We start from the raw sequence: 22,095 nt of genomic DNA on the forward strand, positions 1-22,095 counted from the left end.
GTGTCCAATACTTTAGGGGCAGAGTATGACAAAGGAAAACAACAGTAATAGCAAAACACACACACACACACACACACACACACCTGCCTCTTATATTATTTTTATTTTAGATAAGCAGTTCTTAAGCCAAGAACACATTTATTGTTTTTGTCACTATTAAGTAACAGTTTGTAAGAGTAGATCTTCTGAAAAGAATAGATAGTACCTTTTTCATGTTCCTTTAGTATATATCTTCAGTTGCAACTAAAGAGTTTATTATAACCATCTTTGAAGCTGACCAAGAAATATTTTAAACTAAGGTCTGAAATGCATGGCAATAGAGCATGTAATATGGGTCAGTGGTCAGTCGATGACTGTTGTTTGTAAGAGGAGCTGTTAGGACATTACTGTAATATCTGTTGAGGCTGATAGACATTTGCTTGGGTTTGAGAGTAATGGATACAATGCAGGGAATCATGACATTTCAGCTCAATCAGTAGTATGTTATACAGAAACTGTAGAAATTTTGCACTAGAAATTATTTAAATATGTTTTTATTGATTTGAGAGAGAGAGGAAATAACATCCACGTGAGAGAGAAACATCCATCAGTTGCCTCCCACATGCTCCCCAACCGGGGATTGAACCCACAACCTGGGCATGTACCCTGACCAGGAATCAAACCAGCAACCTTTCCGTGCATGGGACGACACTTGACCAACTGAGTCACACCATCCAGGTCTGCGATAGAAATTTAATCCCATAAACCTTTAGTATAATCCCCAGAAAATCGTGCCCATTCTTAGTTTGTGTATCAGGAGCCAATTTACTTTCTCATGTACCAAACACGCAGTGAGTCAGAGAAAGTTGCCTGTAAAGTTTCTGACAATCAAAGTTTATCACAAATAGTCTTGTGGCCTTGCAGCTGTCACCCCTGGGAGTCCAGGCCACTGAGGCAACATGAAAACCCCTCACATAAGTGAACACAGAATATTTTGCTGAATTTACCAAATAAGTACTCAGTGCTGCCATCAACTGCCAGATAAACATTGGAATGGAAGAACTGCAGTACCTCCTCCAAATAGTGGGAGTTCTGAAATGCATTTGGAGGAAGAACCCTTTGCTAGGCACTTTCTTGAAGCTGGGGAAACACAGCAAGGAAACCCTTCCTAGTAATTCTTCCGCTGGAGAACATGGCTTTGCAGGAAAACAGGAGAAAGCAGCATGAACTCCCAGACTTCTTCAGCATTGGTAGCATGCAAAATGAAGAGTCCCACTATAGTGGACATTCTCCTCCTAAACTGTCAATCTAAATGGAGAAACAGGACAAGGGAATTTTAGTGTCGTGTGGGTGTCTCTGAGAGTAGATGATCTTGGCAGAAAGGGATGTGCTTGCTAGACCCAACCCCTGGAATCTACACCAAGCCAGCAGCCTTGATTTTCCTTGGTTCCTATCTGTGCATGAGGATGCCTGGGTAGCTGTCTCATTGTGCTAATTGATAGGGGTTAAATTCTAGTGTAAAATAGTCACGCTGATTGTTGGCATGATTACCCCGCTTGCAAAGGCATGCTTGGACAAGAAGACAAGAAGAGGGTATATAAGAGAACAGCTGCAGTACTTGAGAAATGGCAAAGAAGCATGGATCCCTTGGGAATAGAAACTGTGATTTCCACCCTTTTGTGTGTGTTTGGCTCTCACCTGTGTCATAGGGCAGTACTAGGCCACAAAGTCATGGACGTGTGTTGAATTACTAATGAAAATCACACAGCTGTTGGAAAATTAATCCAAAAATAGGTCCAGCTGATAGTAGATTGGTAGTAATATTATTCAACCTAACAAATACCTCTTGAGCACCTGGTTTAGTATGGTTCTTATTTCATTCAATAAATATTTATGGAGAATATACTGTATTTCAGGGTAGGGCTCTAGGAGTTATGTTGGAAAACAAAATAAGGGATGAAAGTCCCTTCCCTCAAGGAACTTATAGTCTAATTTAAGTCACTTTAGTAAACACCAGGGAGAGTCAAAGAAACATAGCATTCCTGAATTGCATATAATGTAGTTAGGGAGATGAGACATAGCAACGTAGAAAACAAGCCTGCTTAACTGCATAAGATAGCACCTGAGCAATTCCAGGTGAGTCATATAATGGCCATAGGAGTTCAGGGGCCTTAAAAGGGGCTTTATGGCCTAGATCAGTGGTCGGCAAACTCATTAGTTAACAGAGCGTCAAACTGTGGCTCCCGAGCCGCATGTGGCTCGCGAGCCACAGTTTGCCGACCACTGGCCTAGATGGGAGTAATCAATAAACAGCATAGAAGAAAGCACACCTTCCCCACAGGCAGTGGTATCAAACTTTTAGGAGAGATGAGAGGAAATAGTCATAGGAATGTAATGGACCTGTATGTTAATGGTAGCAAGGCAATTGTCTATTTGGGGTTTGTGAGGCTCTGAGCACAGTTGTTTCTGTATGTTTGTTTTAAAGATGATGTAATTTTAATAATTGTGCCCTAATGAAATAGCTTTGCACAATCTTATATTTGAGAAGTACTGTTAGCTGGTCACTTTTGAGGAGTGAGCAAACTGAGATCTTTACGGGTTTCTTGACATGTTGCAAATTCAGTATATGGAGAGGGCAAAAGTAGGTTTACAGTTGTGAATACCCAGAATAGAGTTTATTCTTGTATTATTATTTATTAATTATTGTATTATTTATTCATATTACAACTGCAAACCCAATTTTCCTAGCCCACATTCTGAGGAATCTATAATAATAAAAGCATAATATGCTAATTAGACCAGATGTCCTTCCAGATGACCTTCCGGACGAAGCTGGGCTGCAAGGGAAGCCCAGGTCCTGGGTGCTTGCCAGCGGCCGGCGGGAAACCCGGATCCCAGGTGCCAGAGGGAAGCCAGTGCCGGCATCCGGGGGAAGGAAGGCCTACTCATGCATGAATTTCGTGCATCCGGCCTCTAGTTTGTTACATAAACAAACGCATCCCCTCAACTCCAGTTGTTAAATAGAATTGCATCTGCTTATACAGTGGTTACCTAACGTTTTCACCACAGTGTGCACATGTCCTGGTGGGTATATAAAGTGGTTAGGATGAGGGTAGGCAGGGCAGATCCGGTTAATCCCAGGACTCTGAGCCGGGCTGCCAGAACTCTCTGTGAATTTGTAGCCATGCTTCTCTATTCTTTCTCCTTTACTAAGGAGCAGCGACTCACGCAAAGGAGCCGTGAGACCACTGGCCCAGTTGCTGTCATTACTTTCTTAGCCATTTCATTTTGACACTTCATTACGAGCCTAAGATTTCAGTCTGTGAAGAACAAAAGAAGCCATTCAAGAGTGACTTTTGAGACTCTGATAGGCCAAAGTGCTAAAATAAATATGCTCCTTTCTGAGCAGAATTTCAACGATCTCCAGCCCCTCTGTGATGCAGGATTTCTCTATGGCGAGAAAGGAGACTTTGGGCTGGTGTCCCCCCTCCACCCCCCCCACTTCATTGACTACTCTTGAATAGGTGTCTACTGTTCCTAAAAAAGAGGACCGGAATGAAAACTGTACCATATCACACAATATGCCTGTAGTGTTGATTCCACCCCCAACTCTGTCCCTGGGGAGTACAATTCCCTAAGCCAATCCTCACTTCCCATCCCTGGCTCCTCCCTCCCCATATGGATTGGTTTAGGTCAGTGGTCGGCAAACTTCGGCTCGCAAGCCACATGCGGCTCGCGAGCTGCTCTGTTGACTAATGAGTTTGCCGACCACTGGTTTAGCTGTTAGCATGTGTTTTAAGCAGCACAATGAACTACTGAAGTTTCTTTTGGGACTTCCGGGTCAAAAATAACCAACCATTCCCTGTTGGATGTGAATAAGGAAGGACTTGATCCTAGAAACCCTTGGCAGCTATTTGAGACTCAGAAGGAGGAATTGTTGGGATGAAGCTGGTACCATAGAACAGAGCAGCAGCGGCGGCCTGGCTTCCCAGGAACATCACTGGCTGCCGCAGTGGTCTCTGCCCGAGGCCAGCCCCAGGCTTTTCAGATCCATAACGCCATGCATTCCCTTCAGTACAGAACCCAGTCCAATGTGGTTTTTCTGTCACGTGCAACTGATAGCATCCGAAGTAATATAATTTTCTTTTAAAGAAAAAAAAATGTTAAAGATTTATCGAACTTATGAAATAATAAACATATACTAACCATATCAGTTAATAGCTTTCTAAATACCTTGTGCTTCGTAAAAGGGCTGAATTTCATTTACTTTGGGTATATCAAAAAGCAAAAGTAAGTGCCACTTCTTAAATTTTTCCTAGAAGATCTGAGATTTAACATATAATAAGAGATAATTTCTCTTTGGTGAGTACTTGATCTTAAGTCAATACTGGTCCTTTGCCTTTTTCTTCTTCTTTTTTTTTTTCCTTAAAAAGAAGTATCCACATCTCTAGCTCATAGCTCCTACATATGGGAGCTTCACTTCCAGGCGGAGTAGCTGCAGCAATGCCATTGGAACAATCCCGCTGCCACTCTGTGAAACTGACCTCAGAGCGTGCCCTCCCACCAGGAGCCCGTTCTGATCTTCCCAATGACACAGCAAATGGAATCTCACATCAAGAACGGCGGAGGTTCCTCAGTCCTTTCGTCTTTGTCTCTTCATCTGCTTTCTCACCTCCTTTTCCCTTTTTTCATTCTCTTCTCTTTTTCATGTGTTTTCTTCTTTTTCCTCTTCCAACTTACCTTTATCCCATTCTTCTCTTCTCATGTTATTCTGTTGGTTTCCCCCCACCCCTTATTTAATATGGGCATCTACCTGCTCACTCTACCAGATTGTGTCCACACCATCAACCAAAAGCTTGGTACCCCAGCCAGAGTGTTTCAGGTAGAGCTGAGAGATTCTTTGTAAAAGCTTTGATAAACTATTCTCTTTTGACATTTTTTTCTCCTTTTTCCTTGTCAAGGTGCTCTAGATGAGTGATGCTTAAAGTGTGACACTCCCCCACAAGTAGTAACATGACCTGTAAACTTGTAAAAATGCAAGTTCTCAGGCCTTTCCCCAGACCTACATAATCAGAAACTTAGGGCGTGGGGCCCAGTGACCTGTGTTTTAACAGGCCCGCCATGTGATTCTGATACATGCTAAAGTTTCAGAACTCCTCGTCTATATTATTTTTCCTCCTGCCACCAAATTGATTGTATTTTCCTAAAAACTTTCTCAGGGGGATGAGGTTGTGGGAAAAGTACTTTCCCTTTAACTTGAGTAGCCGTGCTCAATGACGATGCCTGTGAAAGTATGTCTGCATGCTGCCTTCTCTGCATTCCAGGGCAAGATCATTCTATTTTCATAAGCCACAGCTGGTAGCAACTAGGAATATACTGCAGAGCCCTTGTTCCTGGCAACCGTGGCCATTTTCCAGCCCATGCTGGCATTGCCCTGAGCGACTCCAAGAGAGGGATTCAGTCTCACAACCGAGACACCTAAACCTAAAGTCATCAATCTCCCCTAATCCTTGCATTCCTTCAGTTCTCTGTTACTTTTCAATGGACCACTGTTCTCCTAGACTCCAGGGCTTTTAGAGTCACCCTTGACTCCTCCCCCTTTTTGGCTTTCCATGTCTATTCCCACCTCCTAAAACAGGTCTTGTGCCTTAGCATCAGGTGATATCATATCCCTTCTCCCTGGCTCCGCTGTCTCTTCTTTCAGTCCATCTTACTCACTACATACAGCCTACATATTTAATTTTCCTTAAATTGTCATCTCTGATAGTCATTCTCTTGTTAAGACTCTGGTGCCCCTAGAATTCTGACACCAATTGTACCCTTCTGAACCTCTGGGAAAGCCCTCCCCAGAGGGTCCACCCTCTGTTTCCTAACGACAGCCCATCCCTCCTGTTGCTCATGCTATCTGCTGGGTCAGGAATGCCCTCACTCAACATGTCTGCTTATTTAAAGCCTGTCCTTCGTCAAGGTCTAGCTCAAGTTTCACCTCCACATAAAGTCAACTTTGATTACTCCAAGTTGGAGCTCTCTCTCCAGACTCCAAACAGGCCTTTCGTTTCCACCTTTATCTTAGATGGTTACCTCTCCCATCTCTCCACGTGCCTTACTAGCGATGTGAGGCTGGAGTCTGTGTTTTGTCAGACGTGGTGCTCTCAGTGCCTGCGAACGCTCCTTGAACAGTTATCTACAAGTGGGAGAAATAGGCAAGTACTAAGTATTTAAGGAATTTTCAGCATGTTTATATTTTAATGAACTCTATTTGTAGATGTGTAATGTTGTTCTTGTAAGTGTAAAAAATAAATCTGTTATAAGTAATAGGCCTCATTATTCTCACTGTTTTGACATTAGAAGTGGTATTAAGAAAGCATTCCTGACATGAAATAGCTCAGCTTGCTTCTGAAGAGCTTCTGTAAAAACACAAATTTATGAACCCTTTTTCTTTGACATAAAAAACTTTTAATGTCACAGGTACATATATTAGTCTCATATTGTAGACATTGAACAAAATTCAGTAAATTGATAAAGGCTTGAAAACACAAGTATTTTTTTTTGCATTGCAAAACAACTTTATTTAGTGGATAATTGAGGTAACTCTACAAGAATTTCCAAATATTTGGATTGAGAGAAAATAAGATTTTAGCACATATTATTTTGTTATCTGTATTATTAGTTCACCTTACTTAACAAAATGTTTATAATGTAATATTACTAATTAATACTACTTTCATAATTAATACTAATTTAGTAACTAAACTAATTTAACACTAAAAATAAAAGAAAAATATTAAAGCCCCACTAATGAACAATATGAATTCTTCAAGAGCCCGAATTATAGTTTTACCCACGGGAATGCAATTTTCTTTCGTGCACAGGACGGCACTCTAAACAACTGGGCGACACCAGCCGGGGCTTAAGTGCCTTCTCCACTCTAGCTCCACCCAGCCCACTAGATCGCTTAGTGTCTTGCTGTCGGGTACTGTCTTTACCCCAGAGGGTCGAGCTCAGGGAAGTGCACGTCCACAGCAAGCTAATGTTAGAAAAGGGCTAAAACAGTTATAAGAAAGCAGGATTTGTTTGAATAAAGTGGAACCTATAACACTGTTTTATAATTTATAAATATACACTTAGCCAATATTGTTCTAATGCTGCTAGGTAAACATTGAATATTGGGGAGTCACTGCTAATTCTACTGAACACAGAAGTTATTGGAAAGAGTGAACTCATCTAATTTACTTCTTGGAAGGGAGAAGTGGGAACTGGTCATTTTTGTAAGTGAGAACTTGAATGTTGACTTTCACATGTTGGTACTCCTGACCCCTCTCATCTGATAGGAGGCTCATGCCCTCCATGAAACACTTTCTTCTAGGGCTTTGGAGACATCACTCTCTTCTTGTTATTCTTTCTCTGGCTATTTCTTCTCACTCTCCTTTGCTCATCTTCTTCACCTTTCTGACCTCCAAATTTTGGAGTATCTCAGGGCCCTCGCCTCAGATTTTTTATGCTTTCTTTTTAACTCGCTCCCCATGTGATATCATCCTGTCCCGTGGCTTTAAATAATTGTCTGAATAGCAATAACTCTATTTGTACCTCTTATGTTCTCAGTCCTGACAGAATCCCTCCTGAACACCAGGCTCATTTACCCAGCTTGCACTCAACATCTGCAACGGATGTCTTCAGGGCACTGGTCTTAGCAAGCTCTACTTTCCAGGTCCAAACCTGAGCTTCATGTGACAACCCATTAGCCTGTTCTTCCTTCAGTCCTCCCCATTGCGGAGGTAAATAGCAGCTGTATCCTTGCATTTCCTCAGGTCAAAAACTGGGAGTCATCTTTGACTTTATGTCTCCACATCTGTAATGCAAATCCATCCTACAGACTGACCATGGCTCATGACTAGTTCTACCTTCCTGGTCCAAGTCACTGCTTTCTGTTGTCCGGTAAATTGTAATGGCTTTCTAATCAGTCTTCTAGTTTCCATCTACTCAGGCATCCTCAAACTACGGCCCGCGGGCCACATGCGGCCCGCCAAGGACATTTATCCGGCCCACCGGGTGCCGCTGCCTGTCCTGCTTAGCAGCTGACTCGTCCCGAGCCCGCAGTGCCCATAGGAATTTGTTCATAGTTTTTTTTTTAACTATAGTCCGGCCCTCCAACAGTCTGAGGGACAGTGAACTGGCCCCCTCTTTAAAAAGTTTGAGGACCCCTGATCTACATCATCTTATATTTTATTCTCAAAGTAGCAACCAGAAGGCTCCTTTAATAATTTAAGGCAAATTTACTCAGAACTATTCAATAGCTTCTCATCTCATAGAATAAAATGAATTTAATGGGCCACAAGACTCTCTATGTGTCTGGGAGATTTCTCTAACATTCCCTCTTTGTTGCTCACCTACAGCAACACTTGCTTTCTCATTGTTTCTCATTCTCCTTCCTCTGGATTTTTGTTCCTTTTAATTCCTCTGCATGGAATACTGTACCCAGATATTCACATGTGGTACTCTCTTACTTGATTCCAGAGTCTGCTAACATGTCACCTCATCAGAGGCCTTCCTTATGTAAAATATGGTAGCCCAGCCCTAACTGGTTTGGTTCAGTGGATAGAGCATCGGCCTGCGGACTGAAGGGTCCCAGGTTTGATTCTGGTCAAGGGCATGTACCTTGGTTGCAGGCACATCCCCAGTAGGGGGTGTGCAAGAAGCAGCTGATCGATGTTTCTCTCTCATCGATGTTTCTAACTCTCTATCCCTCTCCCTTCCTCTCTGTAAAAAAGCAATAAAATATATATTTTTAAAAAATATGGTAGCCCACACCTCTATCACTCCCTTTCCCCTTACCTTGTCTTATTTATTATCCTAGCAATTATTCTCTTACTTGATATATGCATTTCCTGTTTATTTATCCACTGCCTGCTCATTACCTCCCTACTAGAAATGAATCTTCTTGAGAGCATAAATGTTGCTTTTGTTTACCGCTATAACTTTAGCACTTGGAAGAATATACGTACAGCACATAAAGACACTCAGTAAATATACTATATAATAAAAACCTAATATGCAAATTGACCAAACGGGTGGAACGAATGGTCTCTATGATGGGCACTGACCACCAGGGGGCAAATGCTCAACACAGGAGCTGTCCCCAGCCCACAGGCCCCAGGCCAACCAAGGCGGGTGCCAGCAGGGCCCTCCCCACCCCCCAATCGACCCGCAGATCGGCCTTGACCACAGGCCAGGCCTAGGGACCCTACCTGTGCACAAATTTTGTACAACAGGCCTCTAGTTGAATGAATAAGTGAATGAAGAACTTATTTTTTTAAACATATTTTTAGTGATTTTAGAGAAGAAGGGAGAGGGAGAGAGAGATAGAAACATCAATGATGAGAAAGAATCATTGACTGTCTCCTGCATGCCCCCTACTGGGGATCGAGCCCAAAACACAAGCATGTTCCCTGACCTGGAATTGAACTGTCACCTCCTGGTTCATAGGTCCATGCTCAACCACTGAGCCACACAGGCCAGGCAAGAAATTATTTTATTATATTTATATACTCAGTATTTATTGAATGAATGAAGATCTTACTATCTTGTGTGACCTAAGTGTCATTTCACTGTTCCCATAGATGTTACTCTCTTCTGGGGAAGTAGGGAGGAAAGGCAGGTACCCTGTTTCTTTCACACTAGCTCCAACATGGGTGAAAATGAGGCTCATCACACAGGTTCATTTCACATCTTCCTACCTTCATGAGTACATTTCTCAAAGTCTAAGTAGAGAATAACCTGGGTGCTTTCAGCAGTACAGTCCGTGATTGTCCTTGGGACCTGAGCTTTTCAAAACAGTTCGTGATGGCTCACCATGTCCAGTTCCCTTAGGGTGTGTCCGAAGGTTTATTCTTCATATTTTCGACTGAATGGTTGGCTATCATTTCAACTCTTTCTCTTTCTCTCTTTCACATATCTCCCAAAAACAGATATATATATATATATATATATATATATATATATATATATATATATATGTATATCCATAAAAGGGAAATTAAATATTTAGCCCCAAATTATCCAGACTGGCCTTTCTCATATCAGTAGTGCATTATTATAAAAAACAATATTAGTACTTTTTCTTCATACCTTTACAATTTCTTTTTTTCTTTTAACACTTTAAAGATGTTGTTCCCTTATCTTCTGGCACTCATGGTTTCCGATGAGAAGTCTGTGATCATTTTTAATTCTGTTTTTCTTTATTTATTGAGTCTTTTTTCCTCTGACCGCTTTTTAGAGTTTTTTCTTTATCACTGTTTTTTGTTTGTGTGTGTGTTTTTAGCAATATGATTGTGATTTGCCCTGGCAAGATTTTCTTTATGTTTATTTTGCTTGGGGTTCATTGATTGTCTTGGATCTGTAAATGACAGTTTTTACAAATTTGAAAATGTCTCAACTATTACTTCTTCATATATTTTTTTCTGCCCATCTATCTGCATCTCCAAATTACATGTATGTTAAGACTGCTTGATATTTGTATATGTCACTGGCACTCTGTTTATTTCCTTTTTTCAGTCTTTTTTTGTTTGTGTTTTTTGTTTGATTGTTTTTCCATTGATTTCTAGAGAGACTGGAAAGGAGGAAGGAGGGGGAAAGAGAGAGAGAGAAACATCAACATGACAGAGACACATTGATTGGTCGCCTCCCACACACGCCCCCACTGGGCCGGGAACCTGCAACCAAGGTACGTGCCCTTGACTGGGAATCAAAACTGAAACCCTAACCACTGAACCAAGCTGGCCAGGGCTCTTTTTTCAGTCCTTTTAATCTAAGTACTTAATTTTGGATATTGTCCATTGTTGCGGTAAGTTCCACAACCTTTTCTCTTGTAGTGTCTTACCTTCTATTAAATCCATCCAGCATATTTTCATTGAAGATATTGTATTTTCCATTGCTAGTAGTTCAATTTAGATTTTTTTTATATTTTCCATTTCTCTCTTCATCCTGCTTCTACCTTTGGAACATGTGGAGTAGATTTCATTGGTGTTTCCAATATCTATCATTTCTGCGTCTGTTTCTTTTCTTTTTTTTTTTTTTAAGGTCTTTTTTTTTTTTTTAAATAAATCTTTATTCAGATTATTACAATTATTTCTCCCTTTTTCCCCCATAGCTCCCCTCTACCCATTTCCCACCCCACCTTCTGCCCTTACCTACCCCCCACTGTCCTCATCCATAGGTGTATGATTTTTGTCCAGTCTCTTCATGAACCCCCCATACCCCTTTCCCCCTGAGAATTATCAGTCCACTCCCTTTCTATGCCCCTGATTCTATTATATTCACCAGATTATTCTGTTCCTCAGGTTTTTAATTCACTTGATTTTTTGGTTCACTTGTTGATAGATATGTATTTGTTGTTCATAATTTTTATCTTTCCTTTTTTCTTCTTCCTCTTCTTTAAGAATACCTTTCAGCATTTCATATAGTACTGGTTTGGTGGTGATGAACTCCTTTAGCTTTTTCTTGTCTGTGAAACTCTTTATCTGCCCTTCAATTCTGAATGATAGCTTTGCTGGGTAGAGTAATCTTGGTTGTAGGTTCTTGCTATTCATCACATTGAAAATTTCTTGCCACTCCTGTCTGGCCTGCATAGTTTCTGTTGAAAAGTCAGCTGACAGTCGTATGGGTGCTCCCTTGTAGGTAACTAACTGTTTTTCTCTTGCTGCTTTTAATATTCTCTCTTTGTCTTTTGCTCTTGGCATTTTAATTATGATGTGTCTTGGTGTAGTCCTCTTTGGATTCCTTTTGTTTGGGGTTCTGTGGGCTTCCTGGACTTGTAAGTCTATTTCTTTCACCAGGTGGGGGAAGTTTTCGGTCATTATTTCTTCAAATAGGTTTTCAGTATCTTGCTCTCTCTCTTCTTCTGGCACCCCCATAATTCTGATGTTGGTACGCTTGAAGTTGTCCCAGAGTCTTCTTACATTATCTTCAACTTTTTGGATTTTTTTTTTTGCTTTTTGCTTTTTCGGTTGAGTGTTTTTTGCTTCTTTGTATTTCAATTCTTTGACTTGATTTTTGTGTTCCTCTTGTCTGTTTTTGGGTCTCTGTATAATATTTTTTATTTCAGTCAGTGTATGTTTAATTTCTAGTTGGTCCTTTTTCATATCTTCGAGGGTCTCATTATATTTATCGGCCTTTTCTAGGATATTCTTAAAAAGCCTTATAACCGTGGTTTTGAATTCTATATCCAGTCGTTTGTTTTCCTCCATTTCTTTCGTTTGTGATCTGATTCTTAGACGCCGCATTTTCACTGCTTCCCTGAGTTGGTAGATTTGTGTGCTAGGTTTCCAATTTGGCCCAGTGGGTCTGCCTCCCCAGTTAACCTGAGGTGGACACTCTTGGTGCACCCCTTTGTGGACTGTGTGTACAGCCTTGTTGTAATTAAGTCTTGATTGTTGTTGGTATCACTGGGAAGAATTGACCTCCAGGCCAGTTGGCTATAAGGATCAGCTGTGTCTATGCTGGGAGAAGTCCGGTGCTGGAGACAGCCTTATAGGATTAGACTTGCCAAATTGCAATAGCCTCTGAGCTCAGCTTGGATGGGGTGGAGTCTCAGCCTTGGCTTCCCGTCAGCCTTGCCCTTGCGCGCACGTGTATGCCTTCAGTCCTCTGCCTTCCCGGCTCCCGATTCTCCGCCCGAGAGTCCAGACTCCCCCCACAAGAGCGTGGGTCCCCAGGGGCTCGCCTGGAACTGGGGTTCACTGCAGTCAGAACTGGGGCTCACTTCAGTCAGAACTGGGGCTCAGTGCCGTCAAGAGCCTCTGACTCCCTTCCACTCGGGAAAGCCTGTGGCAACCTCCGCGGCCTTTGTGCACACTGGCGCGCGCGGACTTTCAGTCCTCCGCCTTCCCCGGCTCCCGAGTCTCCGCCTGAGAGTCCAGACTCCCCCCACAAGAGCGTGGGTCCCCAGGGGCTCGCCTGGACCTGGGGTTCACTGCAGTCAGTACTGGGGTTCAGTGCCGTCAGGAGCCTCTCACTCCCTTCCGCTAGGGAAAGCCTGTGGCAACCTCCGCAGCCTTTGTGCGCACTGGTGCGAGCGGACTTTCAGTCCTCCGCCTTCCCCGGCTCCCTAGTCTCCGCCTGAGAGTCAAGACTCCCCCCACAAGAGCGTGAGTCCCCAGGGGCTCGCCCGGAACAGGGGTTCAGTGCAGTCAGAACTGGGGTTCAGTGCGGTCGGGGGCTCCCTTCCCCCTTCCGCCAGAGAAAGTCAGCCAGGCTCTCAGCCACCCTTCCTCTCTGCGTGCACAAAGACCCTTTGCCGTACCTCCAATTCTCTGTGAGCTTTTCTCTATCCTTCTAGTTGTAGAATTTTCACTCAGTCAGCTTTCCTGCGGTTCTGGATGGTGTCCGTTCTGTCTTTTAGTTGTAGTTTTGAAATTGTTGTGTGAGGCAGCAGTTTAGGTGTTTACCTATGCCGCCATCTTGGTTTCTCCCCGCGTCTGTTTCTTTTGAATGATTTTTCTCTTGCTTATATGTCACATTTTCCTGTTTCTTCCAGGCCTGGTAATTTTTGAATAAGAGCAAAACATAAATCTGAAGTGTCATGGATACTAGATTTTATTGTATTCCTTTAGTTTTAGGCTTTATTGTTCTTAGGCTTTAAGGTAAATTCAGAATGACATTCAATTTAAAATAATATAAACCAACTACTAAGGCAATGCCTTTTAAGGACTCTACCAATGGCCCATGTGTTATAAGATCTTCCCACTCTAGCTTGTGGGAATGCAGTCTTCCATGTCTTGTGTGACCTCTGGGCATTATTCAGCTTATTGCTCTTTGACTTCCTTTTTCATCTTCCTTCTCCAGCCTCAGTAGTATTTTCTTACACGTGCAGAGATCACTTCTTAGCCAAATAGGCACTGATCCAGAGACATCGATCCCGCTGGGTAGCTCTCTGGAGCACTCTTGCTCTCCCTGTGAAACTTCGTCCTTTCTGATATTCATTCCTGAAAATTCTAGTTTCTTTCACTTGCCTGAACTTTGATCCTCTGTCTTCTTAATTTAGTGAGACTGCCAGGTCTGTGGGGGGCTTTCTCCTCCTTGCAATGTGGCCTGGAAACTACCATAGGCAATGAACAGAGTCAGTCATAGGGCTCACCTCATTTCTTCCTTTCTTTTGGGGAGTTTTCATTTTACACTGTGAATCTTGCCCAGTTTTTGAGTGTAGGATAACTGACTCCTGTTACTCCATCATGGGCACAGGTGGACGTTCTAATTGGTAAGAAATTAGACAAAAATTTAGTTGTGAGAAATTCTGAACCTGTACACAAATTAGAAAAATTGCTTTTTCTTGGAACTGCTGCTGAATTTTAATTTGAATCAGTAAAGATTGGGTATATTATGTTTCACAGACATTGATACTATGTTGGAATAAATTATTTTTAGTATTTACAAGTAAGTAGGGTTAAATTTGCATCATAAATATTCATGAAGAATGGATGTGGTATCCAAGTGGATTATAACAACACCCGTTGATCCAGATTTCACTTGAAATAAAATATGGGCAAGATGTTTCAAGAATAACAAATCTAATTGCCTGATAGGAATATCAGATCATTCATATTCATTCACTCATTCAATCAACAAACATTAAGGATTCAATGATAAATAAGACATAGTTTCTGCTTTTTTGTGAAGATTGTAGTCTATAAGAGGAAATACATACAAAAGATTAACTGTAATATGGTAGGATATAGTATGATTGTAGGATAAAGACGTTAGTTGATGTATGTGTCACGTTCCACAGAAACACAGAGAAGGTTGAAAAGGGCAGGAAATTGAATCTGCTTTATAAAAGGCATCACCTTCCACCATCTGTTCATTTATTCAGTAAACATTATTGGGCACCAGTAGTGTGCTATGCACTGTGCGAAGGCCCAGCAATGCAATTCTTCCTCCCGGAGAGAAATAACTAATAGTTGCAATTTAGTGTCATAGATGCTCTGACTGAGATGTGCACAGCAAGCCACAGAAGTGGAGAGGAAGGGCACCTCAGCCCAGAGGCAAGTGATCAGGGACTGCCTCCCAAGGATATTGAGCCTCAGACAGGGAAAGAGCTTGCAAAAGAGAGCATCACCTTTCAGGGACCATCACGTATACAGTGTAGCAAGAGTATAGGTTTCAAAGAGAAGCTATTGGGGAAACAGCAGACCTTTAAGAACTGGTTGTGTTCTCCTATAGCATTTGGAGGAAACTAGGAAGCATCTTTCTTTCTCTCTCATGCCGTGTGTGTGTGTGTGTGTGTGTGTGTGTGTGTGTGTGTGTGTGTGTGTGTGTGTTTGTGTAGAATGATAGATTTATGATTTAGAAAGTTCACTCCAGTGCTAGAGTGTGGGAAAGTGAAACTGAAAGCAGAGAGACCAATCTGGAAGCTAAACTGATTCAGTAACAATCTGATCCAGGAAATAAATGAAGTACCACACTGAAGGAGAAGTGGAGGGACTGGAAACAAAGGGAGAGGAGAGGGATTGGGGAATTATTTAGAAGATACAGAAAATGGTCTCAGTGCCTAATTGGATATGGAGGGTGATGGAGAGGATGGAATCAATGATGACTTCCAGTTTTCCAACCTCTTGGGCTAATCGTATTCATTAAGGGCTATGACCTCTAAAAGGGTTTGAATACCCTTTGGAGAATTCAAGACAACCCACTGGAGTAAAAGAAAAATAAAGCAGAATTCCATTTCCATTTTTCTGTTTGTCTTTTTGTTTGTTTGTTTCTATTTGTATGTATCTTACAAAGTAGACAGTAAACTAATACAGTAGTATTTGTACATAATTTGGGGGGAACTTGAGGTGCCTATAGAACATTTAGGCAATAAATTTCAGTGGGTAATAAGGGTCTAGATCGACAAGACTGTCCAATAGAATTTTCTGTGATCATGAAAATGTTCTAAATGTGTACTGTCCAGTATAGTAGCCAGTAGCCTCCTATGGCTATTGAGCACTTGAAATATGGCTAGTGCACTGAGGAACTGAATTTTTTTTGTTTATTTAAATTTAAATAGCCACATGTGTCTAATGGTTATCATATTGGAAAGCACAGATCTAAGCTTAGAAAGAGACCCAGGCTTTCATTTATTAAGAGCTTGTACTGGCTAAGCTTGTTACATACATTTTTAAACAATTTCATCATCCCAACTACCTTACTGAATAGACAGTTTTATACAGGCACATCTCAGGGATATTGTGAGTTCAATGCCAGACCTCCCCAATGATGTGAATCATAATCTTTTTTTTTGCTGGTGGAGATCTTGCTTTCAATTGGTAAAATCACAACATCTGTGAAATGCAGTAAAGTGGAGCACAATAAAATGAGGCATGCCTGTGAAAGCAAAAATTAAGATCTTCCTTTATCCTTTTAATAGTAAAAATTTATATTGCAAAGAAGAGCATATTTGCTCTGAAATATGTGTACTTTCTAGATATTCTCTTTGGTAGAGAATACTTATGCACTTTTCATAACCAAATAACAATTTTATATTTTTCTTCCAGATGGTTTGCTCTGTTAGAGATTGAAATGTGTATTATTTTATTATTTTACTATTATGACTGCAGTCTTCTGGACCCATTGCCAAAACAGGTGAGTATTTTCAGAATTTTGAATAGTATGACTTTTAAATTTGATATGAACTTTCACCCCTGGGTTTTATTTTTGTTTATCTTTTTAAAAATCTTTATTGTTCAAAGTATTACAGATGTCCTCATTTTTCCCCCATTGAGCCCTTCTAGCCCATACCCAGGCCTTCACCAGACTGTTGTCTATGTCCATGGGTTATGCATATATATGCATACAAATTCTTTCATTAATCTTTTCCTACCCATCTACCCACCTACCCTCTGAGATTCATCAGTCTGGTCCATACTTCTATGTCTCTGGATCTATTTTGTTCATCAATTTATTCTGTCACCCCTTGGTTTTAATTAGTAGAGATGAGCTACTCATTCCCTCTCTTAGACTTGATCTTAACGGGTATCTAACATTGAACTAGACTAAGAAGATACTCCCTTCATTCCACATCTAATCTATGTGCTCCATCATCACAAGACCAGGACCCAATAGCAGTATTTCCACCACTTAGTGTTGGGACCTCTTCAATTAATTTACCAATGTTAACCCCTTTTCCTGGGTTAGATAAACATGGCCTTGATATTGGGCTTGTTCCCCTAGAAAGATATGTCTGTGGGTCCAAAAGTGAACCATCAGTTTTGGAGGCAGGTTGTAGCCCTTGATCCATTTGAAAAGAATGGCATGGAAGAAAACTAACCCAGTGTAAAAACAGTGGACAAAAGTGAAAAGGCCATGACCTTTCCAACCTCTGACCATTGAATGTTCCCATCATTTTCTATAGTTCTGTTTCCTAGACCAACAGCTCTCAAACTGGTGGAAGCATCAGAATCACCTGAGGGCTTTGTTAGAACACAGAATACTGGCCCCACCCCTAGATTTTCTGATCCAGTGTGTCTGGGGAGAAGCCCAAGAATTTGCATTTCTAACAAGTCCTGGTCCTGCTGATGATGCTGGTCTGAATACCACACTTTGAGGACCACTGTCCAAGGGGAAATGCAATTTAATTCCAAATGTTTGGAAGTCATTTTGAAAATTCTGGATAAAAGGTGCTATTTAAACTGAAGTGAAATTAAAAAACTAAGCATTGCACTGATAGGGCTATTCACATAGCATTTTGTGCTTTGGTTTAAGCTTGATATAATGAGGCTAATCTATGGAAGGATAAATAAAACCTTTGGGTGACATTTCAATAGAAATTATGTAAGTGCATAAGTGACACAGACAATATTGTATTACTCACAAAAGTGCACCTTTCAGCACTTTCCCCTAATTTCTTTTGCGCTTCTATTTTGAGAACAAGTAACTATCAGTCATGAGGAGCTCTCAGAATCCTACAACGAAACAGGAGTCAAATACCCTTCACACAGGTTCTCAGCTGAGGACAGGGTTGTTTGTTTGTTTGTTTGTTTGTTTGTTTGTTTGTTTGTTTTTAGCAAAAAGAAGATCAGGGCCAGGCTTTACAGGCACCAAATCCTGGTCCCTGGTCCCCGAGTTAGATGTCACATTTTTGCCAGGATGTCAACTATTTCCCCACCAGCAAGACACAGAAACTCCTTTTCAGATCAGAATGATAACCTTTGTCAGAGCCACATCACCCCAATGCTGGAGATCAGTCATTGTGACCAGATCCCCAGGCAAGATATTCCCAGCACTTCCTTCCTAGCTAAAAATTCTGTTAGTTGTATTTATTATATTATTTTACATACATCCTAGTTCTGTGTTGATACTACTAAGAACTTTTTTTTTTAAGAGATGCTATCTCAGTTTGTCAAAAGTACAGGTCTAAGTGAATTCTCATGATCTCAAAGGGCATTCTATTTCATAAATTCTTATTCTAGAAAGAGAAAGATCAATGGAAATTATGTAATTATTGGGCCTGTGTTACTAAGTTATAAAATAAGGTGATCAAAAACCGTAGGAAATGACCTTCAAATGTCCATGTTCTTGTAGGATATGGGAGGGGGTGGTTGCCGGGGCATGTTCTGAACATTTTGTCACGTGCATAGAGACTAATGGATTTGAAAAGGAATATGCTTGTCATAATAGCAAAAATCAAATGCTAGAATCCCCAATTTAATTTTGCAACAACCCATTGTTTTATTTTACCTCAGAAGATCTTAAGAAATTCATTGAATTTCCATTCTCTCCCGTTAAAAACCAAACAGTAAGGAAACACAAAGCTCTCCAGAGTCCATGGTTGGATAGCAAAAGCAAGCACATTTGTACTAACACAGTGGGGTTTTGTTTGCTCGATTGATTTTATTCTCTTATACCTTTTCGGGGGTGGGGGGGGTGCAGTATAAAACCTCTGGATTCCCTTTCTAGAAAAACACACTCCTCTTCATACACACAGAATTGGGGCTGCAATTCCACAGGATCCACAGAAACCCTGCATTCATCCTACCAACTTCCCTGAGAGGCTCCTGGCTAAGGAGCCCATTCCGGGCCATGTTGCACTCACACTTGATGGTAGACTGATGACTTAACTTGGATCCATCTCCTCTTTCCTCACTTCTCATCTCCCCCTCAACCCTCACGGTTGGCAGAATAGGTAGCTTTTCTTTTTCAAGCTCCCAAGCCTCAGCAACCTCTGTATTATTTGCAATAAACTGTCCACCTCTCATCTCCATACACATTTATTCCTTGTTCATAACTAGAGAGAAAGAAATCGGAACATTTGGAACCCAGAAAATATCCTTTTGGAAGTTAGGGCCTTGGGTATACTGTAATAGTGATTCATTCATACCACCAACACCTCATTTGCTTTTTATTTTATTTTATTTTATTTTAAGATTTTATACTAATTTTTAGAGGGAAAGGAAGAAAGAAAGAGAGAGGAACATCAATAGGAGAATGAAACATGGATCCACTTCCTCCTGCACACTCCCTACCAGGGATAGAGCCCGAAATCTGGGCATGTGCCCTGACCAGGAATCGAAACAGCAACCTTTAGTTGCACAGGGTGACACCCAACCAAGTGAGCCATACCTGCTCAGTTGGTTGGGTGTCATCCTTGCTTTTTAAACTTCTATTACATGGCATAAAGGTCTCACCCAGAGATTGTAAATAAGGTGTCCCAGTTAGGGGCCAGAAATGTAGAAAGAGTCTTATTTGTGGCATCCTGTTTAGCCAGACTAAGTGTAGGGTGGGTAGCTGATGAACCTGTGATGGGTTGGCCATTAGAAGAAGGGATTGCCTTCTTTTCTGTCCCTTGAGTGGGAGGCTCAAATTGATAAGACTCATCAAGCAAATACTTCTAATCTTCTAAATGTAAATTCTGTATCTTTTAGGGATAATTATAACTGAATAAACTGTAAGTCTAAAACTGTTGGTTTTGTCTATCTCTTAATTTCCACATTTCTTCTGCATTTCTGCTCTTAGAGTTCTCTTCATTTGGTGGGTGTCCAGCAGCCAGAAGGACAATGCCGAATTGAATATAGACAAAGAAAGTGACATCTTCTGGAGCCACGGAGGACTGGGCCTTCTGGAGGGTGACTGCCCCTCACCCACGGGCCTGGCAGCACAGAGACCTGAGCTTGACTAAAATTTGCTGCTGAACCTTTTTGCTTTAGTATTTAGTTCAAGAAAATGTCTAAATGTGCCTGTGTTTGTGACCTCAAGAGTAGACCAAGAATCTGACATCACTCACTGATATGAAGACCTGAATATGTGGTTTACAGAAAATGTTTAAATGATCAAGAAGAAGAGGCATTTCTTAAGAAGTTGGAATTTGGTTTATGAAAAACTATATTAGGACCTTAAATAGTAATAATGCCATTTGAATGAAAATCTGAATACATTAATTCACCATGAAGGCAACATACTTAAATTTCTGTGTTGAGAAAGGCTAGCATAAAAAATATTAAATAATGATTTCTGGAAATGTGTATTTTTCTTTTTCTTAATATATTTTTATTGATTTTTTACAGAGAGGAAGGGAGAGGGATAGAGATTAGAAACATCAATGATAGGAACATCAATCAGCTGCCTCCTGCACGTCCCCCACTGGGGATGTGCCCGCAACCAAGGTACGTGCCCGCAACCAAGGTACATGCCCTTGACCAGAATCGAACCTGGGACCCTTCAGTCCACAGGCCGACGCTCTATCCACTGAGCCAAATCAGTTAGGGCTATTTTTCTTAATAAGATTCTCAACTAGCAATTGGAATTATCAAGCTCTATTACTATAATTCTTTATTGTGAACATGTCTGATGCTAAAAGTATAAATAGCCTAGCCAGTGTGGCTCAGTTTAGCATCATCCCATGAACCAGGAGGTCACTGGTTCGATTCCCTATTAGGGCACATGCCTGAGTTGCAGGCTCGATCCTTGGTAGGGGTGTATAGGAGGCAGCCAATCAATGTTTCTCTCTCATCAATGTTTCTACCTCTCTCTTTTTCTCTTTTCTTCTCTCTAAAATCAATAAAAACATATTGTTTAAAAAGTAAAAATAAAATGAAAGCTTTCTAAGACCTGTGAAGATAGGGATCATTTCTACACTCAACTACATCTGGGACAGCACCTTCCCTATAAGACATATTTAATAAATGTATGTAGATTGATATATTCATTTGTATGTATTTCAATTAAGGTGAAAGCACTCTTGACTCAAGGTGTCTGTAATCACAGTTTAAGACACTATTTTTGCTAATGTATGGAAACACAAATATAATGATGTGTCAAGGCAAATAACAACATTTGGCTCCATTATTGAGACTTATGCCTGAAATGTTCTCTATGAAATCCAGAAAAGAAATTCTGTCATGTTCAGGAGAAAATATGACAGTAATAACAGAGTGGTCAGTGATGTCATGATTTTTCCTTTAATATTAAATAAAAAGCTGCTTTCCTCCTTTATTTCACAGTAAGTAAGCTTTGTAGTGCATGCTGTCCTCTGGATTATTTGCTCCCTGCGCTAGAATTATCTCGTGGAGTTGATAATGATTGCTTAGTCCAGTGGTCGGCAAACTCATTAGTCAACAGAGCCAAATATCAACAGTACAACGATTGAAATTTCTTTTGAGAGCCAAATTTTTTAAACTTAAACTTCTTCTAACGCCACTTCTTCAAAATAGACTCGCCCAGGCCGTGGTATTTTGTGTAAGAGCCACACTCAAGGGGCCAAAGAACTGCATGTGGCTCTCGAGCCACAGTTTGCCGACCTCTGGCTTAGTCATCTGTTTCCTACCAATGAGCAGATGACTCCCTAGCAGAAAACTAAGTACTCGGAGTATATTAACTCTTCCAGACTAATACAGTGATTTTAAAGCTTAGCTAGCAGCTTGTAAATCAGCTTAGCAGGCTCAGGGGTCTAGAGACCAAAGGGACTGAGGAAAGTGTAGAAATCCCCAGCAGGTCTGAGAGTTGCAGACTAATCTGGCAAATTCCTCTAAAGATGCCAGGTGTGTTCTCAGGGAAGGCTCACAGTGAAACACTGCATTTGCATATGATACACACTTCAGCTGAATTTGCAACCACTTAGGGCTAGTGTTTAGTTCATCATTGCTCGATCAG

At 41.1% G+C, this 22,095-nt stretch overlaps 1 protein-coding gene across 1 annotated transcript in view; it reads left to right on the forward strand.

Annotated features, from left to right (window-relative positions):
* Positions 1-21,446, forward strand: part of CYP39A1 (cytochrome P450 family 39 subfamily A member 1) — an 84,285-nt gene extending 62,839 nt beyond the window's left edge. The window contains exons 11-12 of the mRNA XM_080665567.1: positions 16,506-16,593; positions 19,963-21,446. Coding sequence (XP_080521693.1) covers positions 16,506-16,593; positions 19,963-20,034 — 160 coding nt within the window. The 3' untranslated portion in view covers positions 20,035-21,446. The remainder of the gene's footprint in view (positions 1-16,505; positions 16,594-19,962) is intronic.
* The last annotated feature ends 649 nt before the right edge of the window (positions 21,447-22,095 follow it).

Source organism: Plecotus auritus (assembly GCF_963455305.1).
Source record: "Plecotus auritus genome assembly, chromosome: 4".
Taxonomy (NCBI): Eukaryota; Metazoa; Chordata; class Mammalia; order Chiroptera; family Vespertilionidae; genus Plecotus; species Plecotus auritus.